The sequence below is a fragment of the Oncorhynchus tshawytscha genome, linkage group LG31, assembly GCF_018296145.1.
Source record: "Oncorhynchus tshawytscha isolate Ot180627B linkage group LG31, Otsh_v2.0, whole genome shotgun sequence".
NCBI classification, from domain to species: Eukaryota; Metazoa; Chordata; class Actinopteri; order Salmoniformes; family Salmonidae; genus Oncorhynchus; species Oncorhynchus tshawytscha.
Window position 1 is genome coordinate 12,439,617 of NC_056459.1, and position 14,167 is coordinate 12,453,783.

Here is a 14,167-nt window from a genome sequence, read left to right on the forward strand (position 1 = left end):
TCTGGATGCAAAAGCGAGGTCTGACCTGGTACTAGATTGGTGTACCTAATAAATTAGATGCGTGTCATATGACCTTTTGAACCTGCATTATTCAGAAATTAAGATGGGTGTTTTTATGGAACATTACTGATGACAAACTTAACTGACCCACTATTTGTTTTGTGTCCCATCTATGATCTGTTATCGATACTAGAATATTGCCTTCGCTATTGCCTTAGCTATAAAGATTAATATAAAAGCTATAAAGCTTTACGTTAAGGAATATTACTGAGCTCAAATTACCAGACCCATTATTAGTTTCCTTTGCAGCTGCAAAGGAATACACTGCCAAACCGTATATCAGCTGCCAAACTGTATATCAGCTGCCAACCGTATATCAGCTGCCAACCCGTATATCAGCTGCCAATCCGTATATCAACTGCCAATTCGTATATGAGCTTTAGGAGGCTGAAACTGCACTTAGGCAGTAGGGTGGCTGTGTGCCTGTACACTTATATAAATCATCCTAAATTCATTATTGGCGCCAAGAGAATGTTGTCCTTGTTACATTAATTTCTGTTTTCACTTACAGCCGTTGAAAATTAGCCAGCTGGCGAAATCTGGCACATTTACAAAGATGTTGGTTCAACAGTAAATGCCCCAAATAGTCATATTATACTGAATTATTTATTTCCTCACCCAGCCAACATATTGAAATATGTCCCCGTCAGATAAACCAAGTCAAGTCAAGTGAATCACTTTCTACAGTGATTTCATTACAAAAAAAACATTATGATGAGGATAAGAATGATGAAGATGAGGAGGAAAATGACTTAATTATTTTCTTACTTCCAGGATGTCGGATGACAGGATGTTGGGAAACTTGACTCTTTGGTCAGCGACGCCAATGTTCCTGCCAGAGAACTCCTCCTTTAACTCCTCCCTCCCTCCGTCATTCACGGACTGGGAGGCACCCACCTTCACCGCCGCTGCCCGCGTCCGCGTGGCCGCCACCATGGTCCTCTTCGTGTTCGCTGCCTTCTCCAACCTCTCCGTGCTGATCAGCGTGGCACGAGGCCGCGGGCGCCGCCTGGCCGCCCATCTCCGGCCACTCATTGCCAGCCTGGCCTCTGCAGACCTGGTGATGACGTTCGTGGTAATGCCGCTGGACGCGGTGTGGAACGTCACCGTGCAGTGGTATGCCGGTGATACCATGTGCAAGCTGCTGTGCTTCCTCAAACTGTTTGCCATGCACTCGTCTGCCTTCATCCTGGTGGTGGTCAGCCTGGACCGCCACCATGCTATCCTGCACCCGTTGGACACGCTGGACGCTGGGCGAAGGAACAAGAGGATGCTGCTCGTTGCCTGGGTCCTCAGCCTGCTCCTGGCCTCCCCACAGGTGGGTGTACATACGAGAGCATCTACATCATTTGCAGACTACAGCATAACAACATGAATAGTCAATTAGTAAGCCTTGTATTGATGGCTGATCCACTATCTTACTAGGCTGTTATCCACATTGAATATCACTCCATTTCGCTATGGTTTGACTTTACTGAATCATTTTGCGCCCGCATTCAATTAGTCATTTGTGCCTATGTTTGTAATGGTTATGCATAACAATGCAGTCCATGACTGGATCACCATTTACGAATCAGAAAACCAAATATTTTGATCGGCAACATTTTTCCATGAGGATCTTAAACTAAACCATAGTTTCTTAGAGGACTACTTTCTAGCTGATCAAAGTGTCCTTCTACTGGAACAGGTACAGACTGAATCAGTGTATAGGAGCAATAGTGAAATGGAGAGCTATTCAGTTTGGATTCTGGGCTAGTAAGATAGCAGGGCTGCAATCGATCATAAGTTGGTCACTGTCTTCCTCACACAATAGAGCATACAGTCAGTGATCTGCCAATCAAATTAAGTCCTATGGGTAGGTGTGTGGTGCATTGTGAGGAAATTATCTCTCAGCAAAAAAGAGAGCATTTTTAAGGTTGGTGTATTCAACTGTAATTCTATAGGACAAACACACCAGCTCTTGATTGTTGGCTGTAGTAATGTGAATAGAATGGCTTAGAAGAGGAAGCAGCTGAAGCAGTCGTCAGCTTGGTAACAAAGTGTTTCTCTGGTCAAATAAAATGATCAAATTGGCTGAGGTCAGCTGCATATTGATTATAGTCCCACCCCAATCCAAACAGTAGTGCTGTGAATGATATAATCCTTTACCCACCCTGACAGATAGGGAGACAGAAGGCAGGGAGGGAGAGAGAGATTGCTTTCACTCAAGTGTATATACAGTGCATATGGAAAGCATTCAGACACCTAGACTTTTACCACATTTTCTATGTTACACCCTTATTCTAAAATGTATGAAATTGTTTTGTCCACTCATCAATCTACACACAATACCCCATAATGACAAAGCAAAAAAAGTGTTTTAGATTTTTTTGCAAATGTATAAAAATTAAAAGTATTCAGACTTTACTCGGCTATTACAGCCTTGAGTCTTCTTGGGTATAACGCTACAAGCTTGGCACACCTATACTTGGGGAGTTTCTCCCATCCTTTTCTGCAGATCCTCTCAAGCTCTGTCAGGTTGGATGGGGATCATCGCTGCGCAGCTTTTGAGGTCTCTCCAGTGATGTTAGATCGGGTTCAAATCCGGGCTCTGGCAGGGCCACTCAATGACCATGGTAGACTTGTTCTGAAGTCACTCCTGCATTGTCTTGGCTGTGTCCTTAGGGTCATTGTCCTGTTGGAAGTTGAACCTTCAGCCCAGTCTGAGGTCCTGAGCGCTCTGGAGCAGGTTTTCGTCAAGGATCTCTCTGTACTTTGCTCCGTTCATCTTTCCCTCGATCCTGACTAGTCTCCCAGTCCCTGCCGCTGAAAAACATTCCACAGCATGATGTTGTCACCACCATACTACACATTAGGGATAGTGCCGGGTTTCCTCCAGACGTGACACTTGGCATTCTTGTCAAAGAGTTATCAGACCAGAGAATCTTGAGTCTTTAGGTGCCTTTTGATAAACTCCAAGCGGGCTGTCATGTGCCTTTTACTGAGTGGCTTCCGTCTGGCCACTATACCATAAAGACCTGATTGGTGGAGTGCTGATTGGTGGAGTGCTGCAGAGATGGTTGTCCTTCTGGAAGGTACTCTGGAGCTCTGTCAGAGTGACCATCGGGTTCTTGGTCACCTCCTTGGCCAAGGCCCTTCTACCCCGATTGCTCAGTTTGGCCGGGCGGGCAAGCTCTAGGATGAGTTTTGATGGTTCCAAACTACTTTCATTTAAGAGTGATGGAGGCCACTGTGTTCTTGGGGACCTTCAATACTGCAGAATTGTTTTGGTACCTTTCCCCAGATCTGTGTATCGACACAATCCTGTCTCGGCTCTCTACAGACAATTCCTTTGACCTCATGGCTTGGTTTTTGCTCTGACATGCACTGTCAACTGTGGGACCTTATATAGACAGGTGTGTGCCATTCCAAATAATGTCCAATCAATTGAATTTACCACAGGTGGACTCCAATCAAGTTGTTGAAACATCTCAAGGATGATCAATGGAAACAGGATGCACCTGATCTCAATTTCACATCTCATAGCAAAAGGGTCTGAATACTTTTGTAAATAAGTTATTTCAGATTTTTATGAAAAAAAAAAAACAGTTTTCACTTTGTCATTATGGGGTATTCGGTGTAGATTGATTAGGATTTGAGTTTATTTAATCAACTTTAGAATAAGGCTGTAAAAACAAAATGTGGAAAAAGTCAAGGGGTCTGAATACTTAATAAGGCACTGTATATATTAATTCATTTGAGATGTATTGTCAATTGGTCTTTATAAAGAAAGCACGTGGATTTTTTCAATTTTACTCCTATTCAAGCCATTTTTCTTTTGCAATATTTTTGTATTTACATGTATTTCATACCAATAAGCACTGATTTTGAATTTGAATTGAAAAATGAGGGAGTAGATTTCATTCCATGCTCACAGATCAATTTGTGACTAAAAGTACAGTACTTTGGACACTCAATCAATTCCATTTGATTTGATTTGAGTTCAGCGTTGAAGGCCCCATTGCACTGCACTGAGAGAAAATTGCTTTCCCTCCCCGCATGGCTAGATTTCTGAGTGTTCACTCTTTTGTTACTGTCACAGAGAGAGAGTTTACCACAAATCCAATCCCCTTAATGTCAGCGCCTCGGAGAGATGACATTTCTGGTTGTCAGTGGACACAACCTTGGAGGTGCTAGTCAGTGGCCGTTGTTCCAAATGAATAGGAAGAAGGGAACAACACAGAACTTCTGCTGTAGGAGGGAGGGAGAAACACAAGGCGGGGGAGTCAGTCGACAGTGGACAAGGGAGAGAGATGTTAGCTCATAGAAAGGAGGGTGGGTGGTGAGTTGTGGAGAGATCAATATGGCCCCTTTACCAACCACACATACACACTTGACATGGATGGCCATTCTATGGGAAATACATGTTCCTTGTTAAGCAATTAAGTCAACCCATTTTATGGTGACTGAACACAGCACTGGTGACTGTGAAGAGAAATAAATGGATTATTGAATCCATCTCATTTAATATGTATGCAGGCACGCACACATACACACACACACTTTAAATGATGATAATCATGGAGCAGATATTATGTGCAGACAGAAGCCATCTCATATTGAGTGTTTGCATGTTTATGCTTACTAATTGACCAATGATTTTCAAGGATTGGTGGAGTTGGTCAGTGGTTCAATTCATTCAGCACAAAACCTGGTTGAATCAACATTGTTTTCACATCATTTCAACAAAATAAATCTACTGTATGGGATGACATTGAATCAACGTGGCAAACTGAAAGAAAAGTCATCAATTTAAGGGAATTTAGTATTTTTTTTCACCCGACTTTGAACCTAAATTCAATGACATGGTGACAGTTTTTGATGAATTCATGTTGAATTCATTTTGGTTGACTTTACCAAATGTACACTGAACAAAAATAAAAACGCAACATGCAACAATTTCAAAGATTTTACTGTTTAATCTGCTACTTGATATGCCATACCTGTCAGTGGGATGGATTATCTTGGTAAGGAGAAATGCTCACTAACAGGTATGTAAACAAATTTTGGCACAACATTTGAGAAAAAAACCCTTTTCTGCATATTGAACATTTCTATGGTCTTTTATTTCAGCTCATGAAAAATAAAATGAACACTTTATATTTTGCGTTTGTTTGTTTAGTATAAATTGAATTACGTTTGTGCCCAGTGGGAGGTGACTGAAAGCCGATTTTATTAGCACTTCAGTACAGCAGAACGGTGGCAAAGTGTACCCTCAAAGGTCCTCATCAAAAACATTGCCAAAAATAGAATAGCGAAGTGAAGCTCTCCCAGCAGGCAAAACTGGTTGCAGTGACGTTTTTCTGACATCTTCTGTAATGTCATGGTATACTATTTGTAAAAGTTGTATTTTCCAGAAAGAAACATCTTTACCTAGGTGTAATATACTGCTGACTTTTCTACAATCAGAAACTTTTTACATTCATAAGTCATTATGATATTTTCTCAACTTTTGTCTGCTACGATAGCTATAGATATGAGAACATTATGATGGAAGGTGTTACAAGGGAAGGGAAGATATTATCTTCTGGTTCCCCATGCCATTTGCATTTGTGTAATTATAGGAGATACGTGTGTCTGAGAGTGATGTCTGCAAACAGTGCCTTCAGAAAGTATTCACACCCCTTGAATTTAAAATGGATTACATTTTTTTTTTTTTCACTGACCTACATACAATACCCCTGTCGTGTCTTTGGCATCATTAAACTGAAGACTGTTTAGTTTATCAAATCAATTCTCTAATTATTATTACGCGATTAACTAATCAGGTAGATGTAATTAACTAGGAAGTCGGGGAACCAAGGAAAATATTCAGATTACAAAGTTATAATTTTCCTAATATAACTTTCAGATATTTTAATACCTGATCAATTAGTCTTCTAATTAATGAATTATTATTTACCTCACGTTAGTCTCATTCCAAACGTCGGAAATTGTTGGTTATCTGCACGAACCCAGTCTTCACTATGAGTCATTAATACATCAATTGTCTCAATCATTTATTTATTAACAAACTAAATAATCACAGAAATGCACACACAAACAAACAAGTAGATATGGTTACAAGGAAATGATAGGAGAATGTGCCCTAGTGGGCTAAACCGGCATGGCGGATTGTTAGATAAAGGGACTGAGAAGGGCACGAAAGATAAGATACTACAAAGTTGATAATTATAACAATTGAAATGCTAATCCTTTGCACATGAACGCTCACTCATTCGGGAATAATTGCAATCAATATATATATTCACGCTCAGTGTGTTTGTTTCTGTTGGAGAGTTTGTCCGCCCTCTCTCTCTCTGCCATGGTTAGATGGATAGTTCAGAGTAACATTCAGTGATGTTGTTATAGAATAGATGTTTCGCCGGTTGTCGGCCTTCACGTTCACAGGTACATAATTCCTAGCTGCAGACTAGTAATTAGTATCAAAGATTTGTTATTATTCTGTTGGTATCAATAGTCTCAGAGTTTAACCACATGGTATGGTTAAGATTTCAGCAAATCTACTCAAACCTTAGCCCTCTCGGTTATCGAGGTAAGCTGGTCTCTACTCAAACCTTAGCTCTCTCATAATTGAGAGAAGCATGGTCTGAAGGGAATTCCTCCTGGTGGGGGTTATATTCGTATCACTAGAAAGGGGCTGTCCCATGATGCCAGATCAATGTCTGTGCTCATGGGGCGGGCCAATGACTTAGTTAACTTTAAGGGGAATTGGGTTCCCTTTCATGAAACAGTTTAAAATCACATTACATAAGTTCACAAATAGTTTAATCTTTGTTCATTCATTTTATACAACAATTAGTTGCAAGCCTCATAACTGAGACTCTTGTATAAACAGGGTTATGGTAATGTGGCTGTATTGTCTCTCATGAGTTTCACAAACATTAAATGAAATGGACCGGTCGTAGCTGGATTCTTCCCCGACCGTGTACACCTTTTCCAAAACATGTACATTGTTCATTTCTCAAGTTCTATGCTGGAGAAGAGGTTCCTTTGTTCTCATGTGAAACCTTTTCTCTCTCTATACTGTCTGGCCATGAGGAAGAGAGTCTCCTCCAGGAATTTGCGACCTGAGATAACAGCAGCCTGGGTGTAGGTGAGAGAGAGGGGGGGGAAGGCACGCAATACCCAAAGAGGGCCACGTCATGACACCCCATAATGTCAAAGCGAAATTATGTTTTTCAAAATGTTTACAAGTGAAAAGCTGAAATATCTTGTGTCAATGACTATTCAACCCCTTTGTTATGGCAAGCCTAAATAAGTCCAGGAGTAAAAATGTGCTTAACAAGTCACATAATAAGTTGCAATAATACTGTTTAACATGATTTTTGAATGACTACTTAATCTCTGTACCCCACACATACACTTATCTGCAAGGTTCCTCAGTCGAGAAGGGAATTTCAAACACAGATTCAACCACAAAGACCAGGGAGATTTTCCATTGCCTCGCAAAGAAGGGCACCTATTGGTAGATGGGTAAAAAAAAATAAAAGCAGACATTGAATATTCCTTTGAGCATGGTGAAGGTATTAATTACACTTCAGATGGTGTATCAATACACCCAGTCACTACAAAGATACAGGAGTCCTTCCTAACTCAGTTGCCAGAGAGGAAGGAAACCACTCAGGGATTTCACCATGAGGCCAATGGTGACTTTAAAACAGTTGCAGAGTTTAATGGCTGTGGTAGGAGAAAACTGAAGATGTCTCAACAACACTGTAGTTTCTTCACAATAATAACCTAAATGACAGAGTGAGAAGAAGGAAGCCTGTACAGAATACAAATATTCAAAAACATGCATCCTGTTTGCAACGAGGCATTAAAGTAATACTGCAAAAGAAATAGGCAAAACAATTCACTTTTTTGTCCCGAATACAATGTGTTGTATTGGATTTGCCCCAAAAACACATTACTGAGTCCACTGTCCATATTTTCAAGCATAGTGGTGATGGCATCATGTTATGGTTATGCTTGTAATCGTTAGACTGGGGAGTTTTTTTTAGAATAACAAAGGGAGTTACAGTTTCAACTTATATCTGCTTGAAAATCTATGGCAAGTAACATAACTCAGGATAAGGCCCAGATGCAGACAGCTAGAGTCACAGATGTTTATTGACCCAAACAGGGGGCAGGCAAAAGACTTGGTTTCCTTTATCGTAATCGCTCTTCTTTCACCCCAGCTGCCAAACTAACCCTGATTCAGATGACCATCCTACCCATTCTAGATTACTGAGAGAAAATGTATAGATTGGCAGGTAAGGGTGCTCTCGAACAGCTAGATGTTCATTACCATTCGGCCATCAATGCTCTTTATAGAACACATCACTGCACTCTATACTTCTCTGTAAACTGGTCATCTCTGTATACCCGTTGCAAGACCCACTGGTTGATGCTTATTTATAAAACCCTCTTAGACCTCACTCCTCCCTATCTGAGATATCTACTGCAGCCCTCATTCTCCACATACAACACCCATTCTGCCAGTCACATTCTGTTAAAGGACCCCAAAGCACACACATCCCTGGGTCGCTCCTCTTTTCAGTTCGCTGCAACTAGCGACTGGAACGAGCTGCAACAAACACTCAAACTGGACAGTTTTATCTCAATCTCTTCATTCAAAACCTCAGTTATGGACATTCTTATTGACAGTTGTGGCTGCTTTGTATGATATATTGTTGTCTCTACCTTCTTGACCTTTGTGCTGTTGACTTTGCACAATAATGTTTGTACCATGTTTTTGTGCTAGTACCATGTTGTGTTGCTACCATGTTGTTGTCATGTTGTGTTGCTACCATGCTGTGTTGTCATGTTTTGCTGCCTTGTTATGTTGTTGTCTTAGGTCTCTCTTTATGTAGTGTTGTGTCTCTCTTGTTGTGATGTGTGTTTTGTCCTATATTTATATATATATATATATTTTTTTTATCCCAAGCCCCCTCCTCGCAGGAGACCTTTTGCCTTTTGGTGGGTCTTCATTGTAAAGGAGAATTTGTTCTTAACTGATTTGCCTAGTTAAATAAAGGTTACATTTAAAAAAGACATTAAAGAAAGACAGGTCAAAGGCAAGCAGAGGTCCGTAATCTAGGGCAGAGTCAATAAGGTACAGAACAGCAGGCAGGCAGGCTCAGGGTCAGGGCAGGCAGAACGGCCAGAACCAGGGAAACAGAACTTGAGACAGCAGAGAGACAGGAAAACATGCTGGTAAGACCTGACAAGACGAGACGAACTGGCAACAGACAGAGAACACCAGTATAAATACACTGGGGATAATGAGGAAGATGGGCGACACCTGGAGGGAGGTGGAGACAAGCACAAAGACAGGTGAAACAGATCAGGGTGTGACAGCAATACCTGAAAATTGTTGTCTAGCAATAATCAACAACGAATGACAGATTTTGAAGAATTTTGAAAAGAATAATGGGCAAATGTTGCTCAATCCAAATGTTGCTCAATCACTGGCGAAGGTGCTTCTACAAAGGATTGACAAGGGTGTGAATACTTATGTAAATTAGATATTTCTGTATTTAAGTTTCAATAAATAAATCAAATAAATCTAAAAACATGTTTTTACTTTTTCATTATGTTGTATTGTGTGTAGATTGGTGTGATTTTTATTTATTTGATCCATTTTGAAATTGAGGCTGTAACACAACAAAATGTGGATTTCATCAAGGGGTATGAATACTTTCTGAAAGCACTGTAGCTGACAAAAGCCAAAGAAAATACGCTGATTAACATTGATTTGTGTGCATCCTTGGGCATTTAATTGATATTGAGTGCTGGTGATGGAGGAAGTGGAAAACAGCGAGCAAGAAGCGGTGTGCATGATAGTCTGTCATGAATTGCATGAAATACTGAGAAAGTGCAAGAATTTGCCTTAATAGCAAATGATAATACAGCAAAGGGAAGAAAACAATGTTATGCTAGTTAAAATATATATTTTTAAACTATTTGAAACCTAAACGGATTGACAGTTAATTTCCTCCATTCCAGATAGGAATGCAGGACCAGGGTAAGATGTGAGCGCAATAGGAACCCGATCTATGGACCATAACTGGAGTGAAGATAATTTATTTATTTCCAGCCTCAAGAGTAACAAAGTATGTCCTAAACATTCACAAAAGCCCCCATGGGCTATCACACTTGTGCTCAGTGTTAAAATAGAGGAGCTGGCAGCCTGTTTAGTTGGTGTGGAGCAGCAACTGTCGAGACAGTCAGTAGATCAGATGTAAAAATCGGTGGTATTTATTTACCGTACAGGTAATGGAGGAGACTGGATCCAGAGGTTGAATTTACAAAATATGTAAATGCAGAAACATTATACCAAAATAGCTAACAAAAATATATACTTAATACTTAACTTGTTATATTTATAAACATAAGCATTTCCAATAAACAGTTTAAACACCCCAAAATGGGAGAGGCACGCAACCTGTGTCAAAAGTCATGAACATGACTGGCGATCTGTGCTTGCTCAGTACTGTACAAGACGACTGTATTACACTGTATTATATTACAGATTCCTGATACGCTATAACAAGGCAATTTAAAAATGATAGAGATCAAAAAATGATAGAGATGTATGCTTTAGGACCTTAGTCTTCACATTAAATTCCTATGTCATATCACCTCTGGTGCAGAAATTGTTTTGAAAGGAATCATCATTCTAACAGATTAGAATAGATTGATTTTGCACTAGATTTCTTAATAGGCCTATGTTATTATACTTTTATTCACCCCATTAACATGTGTATGTATAGTAATTCGGTACTTCTTAATGCATCATTGCCCTCATAACTGAGCGATCAATTTACCACACCAGGAGACCAAGTTAACGTGGTATTTTATTTCTGATGGGCGCTACATGAATGTACAGCCAGAGAATGGGCCCCACCCTCTGAGGGCTAAATTCAATCCGTATAGCGGAAGTTCAATAGCGCAATTGGAATTTAAAGGACATTTCTGATTGAGCCGGATTATGCATTGTTTACTGTGAATGCAGTCTCCAAGGATCAAGGAACATTGCCTTTAAACTTCAATCACACTATAGCGCTGAACTTCTGTGATACGGATTGAATCGAACCCAGAGTCTCATTCGTCTCTACGTTTCTTCCCTCTAGGGAGCTTTTCCTTGTCACTGTGACTTGTATGCGCTTTGCTGGTAAATAGTTCAGGTTTACTTTAAAGACCTGTTGCTGTCAAGGGGGCTTGAAATACATTTTGTATTGATTGATTAATAGACCGTTATCATGATTTCTCACTACCCGTTTGTCTTTCTTTATCTCATAGCTGTTCATTTTTCGAGCAATCAAAGCCGAGGGAGTGGAATTCACTCAGTGTGTGACGCATGGAAGCTTCCACCATCGCTGGCAAGAGACGGTCTACAACATGTTCCACTTTGTCACGCTTTATGTGTTCCCCCTGTTAGTAATGAGCTTCTGCTATACCCGCATCCTCATCGAGATCAGCCGTCAGATGCACAAGGGAAAAGGTGTGTGTCTGTGTGTGTGTCTGTGTGTTAGTGTAAAAGGTGAAGAGACTATGCACACTGCATTCTTTGCTTTCGTGATATATTTGACTATTGGACGTTTCAACAACACATACTTGATTGTCATATTTAGAGCCCAAAGTTGTTACTTTCCACATGATCTGACCAAGGAAATCTCTTATTTTTTTGTACCTTTATACACTGAACACCTTCCTAATATTGAGTTGCCCCCCCTTTTGCCCTCAATTCCTCGGGGTATGGATTTTACAACATGTCGAAAGCGTTCCACAGGGATGCTGGCTCATGTAGACTCCAATGCTTCCCACAGTTGTGTCAAGTTTGCTGGATGTCCTTTGGGTGGTGGACCATTCTTCATACACACAGGAAGCTGTGTGCTTTGCAGTTCTTGACGCACTAAAACCAGTGCACCTGGCAACCTGTTCAAAGGCACTTAAATCTTTTTTCTTGCCCAGTCACCCTCTGAATGGCACACATACACAATCCATGTCTCAATTATCTCAAAGCTTTAAAAAAATCCTTCTTTAACCTGTCTCCTCCCCTTCATCTACACTGATTGAATTGGATTTAGTGATACAAATAAGGGATCATAGCTTTCACCTGGTCAGTCTATGTCATGGAAAGAGCAGGTGTTCATAAGGTTTTGTACACTCAGTGTTATAATCTCACTTTTTGTACATCTAATACATGAATCAATCAGCCATAGTCAGGTCCTGATCAGGTTACGTGGTCAGGAAAACCCAGAGCTCGTTATCATCAACATCTTCAACTTACATAGTACCATTCCATATCTCCTCACATACTGTGTGTATCTGTTATCACTTCAGGTGGGGAGCCGTGCCTGAGGCGAAGTGGTGCTGACATGATCCCCAAGGCGCGAATGAAGACCCTGAAGATGACCATTGTGATCGTGGTGTCCTTCGTGATTTGCTGGACGCCATACTACCTCCTAGGCATCTGGTACTGGTTCCAGCCAGCCATGCTCCAGGAGACACCCGAGTACGTCCACCACGCCCTTTTCGTCTTCGGCAACCTTAACACATGTTGCGACCCAGTGATCTACGGCTTCTACACGCCCTCCTTCCGGGCTGATCTGGCTGATGTGGTCGCCTGCTGCTGCCGATCGCAGAACATCTCCCCGAGGTCCTTGGACCATCTGGCGTGTCGGAGGGGCAGGGCAAGCAGAGAGGCAGAGTCTGACAATCCCAGTGGTGACCAGCCAAGTGGAAACCTGGGGTAGATATCCGTGGGCCTCTTGTTCAACTGCAGTGTAAAAAAAAATACATATGTTGATTTAACATACAATTGTAAACCAGCTGCAATATGATTGTGAGTTTGCTCAACATTTGGGCATACAGTATACAGTAGCTGAAGTAACATACATTCTCAAGTTGAATTGTATGTTCACTCGACTTTGAATTTTAGGTTGAGTAAACAAACAATTTAACTAGAAAATGTATTTAACCTTATTTGCATATTTCCCTGAGTGCCTTGCCTTTTGAGTGAATTGTATTTACCACCCATGACTGTATTTGTTAGCGACAGAGACATGGTTGATGTATTCAATGGTTTTCAGTACTGTAGCTATCCCCAAGTGAGTGTCTAAGTGAATGTCATCTTTAAAATGTAACTATTTATGATAATATATTGTATAAACCCTAACACAATGGCCTGAAACTGTTAGTTTATAGGTCATATCAAGCCTGCAGGTCACATTATGCTGGCTTGCAAAGTGGTGTGTAATTCCTGTTGGAATCGAGCCAGAGTGAGGATATCCAACAATTGGAAGTTTTAATAGCCCACAACGTCGATTCAGAATGACTGCCGGGGTAAGGAATGTTGATTATTGAGACTATCCAAATCATATAAACTGGAACAGAAACAGAAACAGAAAACAGAAAATCTCAGAAACAGGTGCAATAAGTCCAACTACAAACAGATTGGATTAGTTTAGAAACCTTTGTTATTTATGTTTGTGTAGCATAAGATGAACTAATCAAAGTACATACAAAAACACAAGTATTGAAACAAACCATGCTGAAAATCAACCTGCAAGAGAGCATGCGGGGAAATATGAATATGTTGGTGTGGTTTTGATTTGTTTTGAGCAAATATGAATTTAAGTTTACTTAACAAGCTTTTTCAAATTCAGCTAACTTCGAGCAGAGAGTGTTGAGGAAACACACTTTAACACATTAGCTCAGATGCCACTCAACTCACAGAATAACACTTGGTTAAATTGGCTGGTTTACAGTGTGTGGGATGCAGATTCTTTTACTCCCTGATCTCTTTAGTGCCCATTTCCCAGACCCAAATTAAGGGCTCTATTCAATCTGTATTGCTGAAGTTCAGCTTTACAGCGTAATTGAAATTCAAAGGCGAAGACTGCATTCACAGTAAACAGTGCATATGTCGGCTCAATCGGAAATCACCTTTACATTTTTATTGCGCAATCTGTAAAGCTTCAGTGATACGCTTCAGCGATACAGATTAAATAGAGTCCTAAGACTACTTAACCAAACACGTGGTCAATTGAGACTCCATTGAAATAGCTTTTTAGTCTAG

The 14,167-nt window shown here is 40.6% G+C and overlaps 1 protein-coding gene across 1 annotated transcript in view; it reads left to right on the forward strand.

Annotated features, from left to right (window-relative positions):
* LOC112229697 (gonadotropin-releasing hormone II receptor-like) overlaps positions 1-13,529 on the forward strand; it is a 32,153-nt gene extending 18,624 nt beyond the window's left edge. The window contains exons 2-4 of the mRNA XM_024395676.2: positions 835-1,378; positions 11,386-11,587; positions 12,430-13,529. Of these exons, the coding sequence (XP_024251444.1) occupies positions 836-1,378; positions 11,386-11,587; positions 12,430-12,842 (1,158 nt within the window). The 5' untranslated portion in view covers position 835 and the 3' untranslated portion in view covers positions 12,843-13,529. The remainder of the gene's footprint in view (positions 1-834; positions 1,379-11,385; positions 11,588-12,429) is intronic.
* The last annotated feature ends 638 nt before the right edge of the window (positions 13,530-14,167 follow it).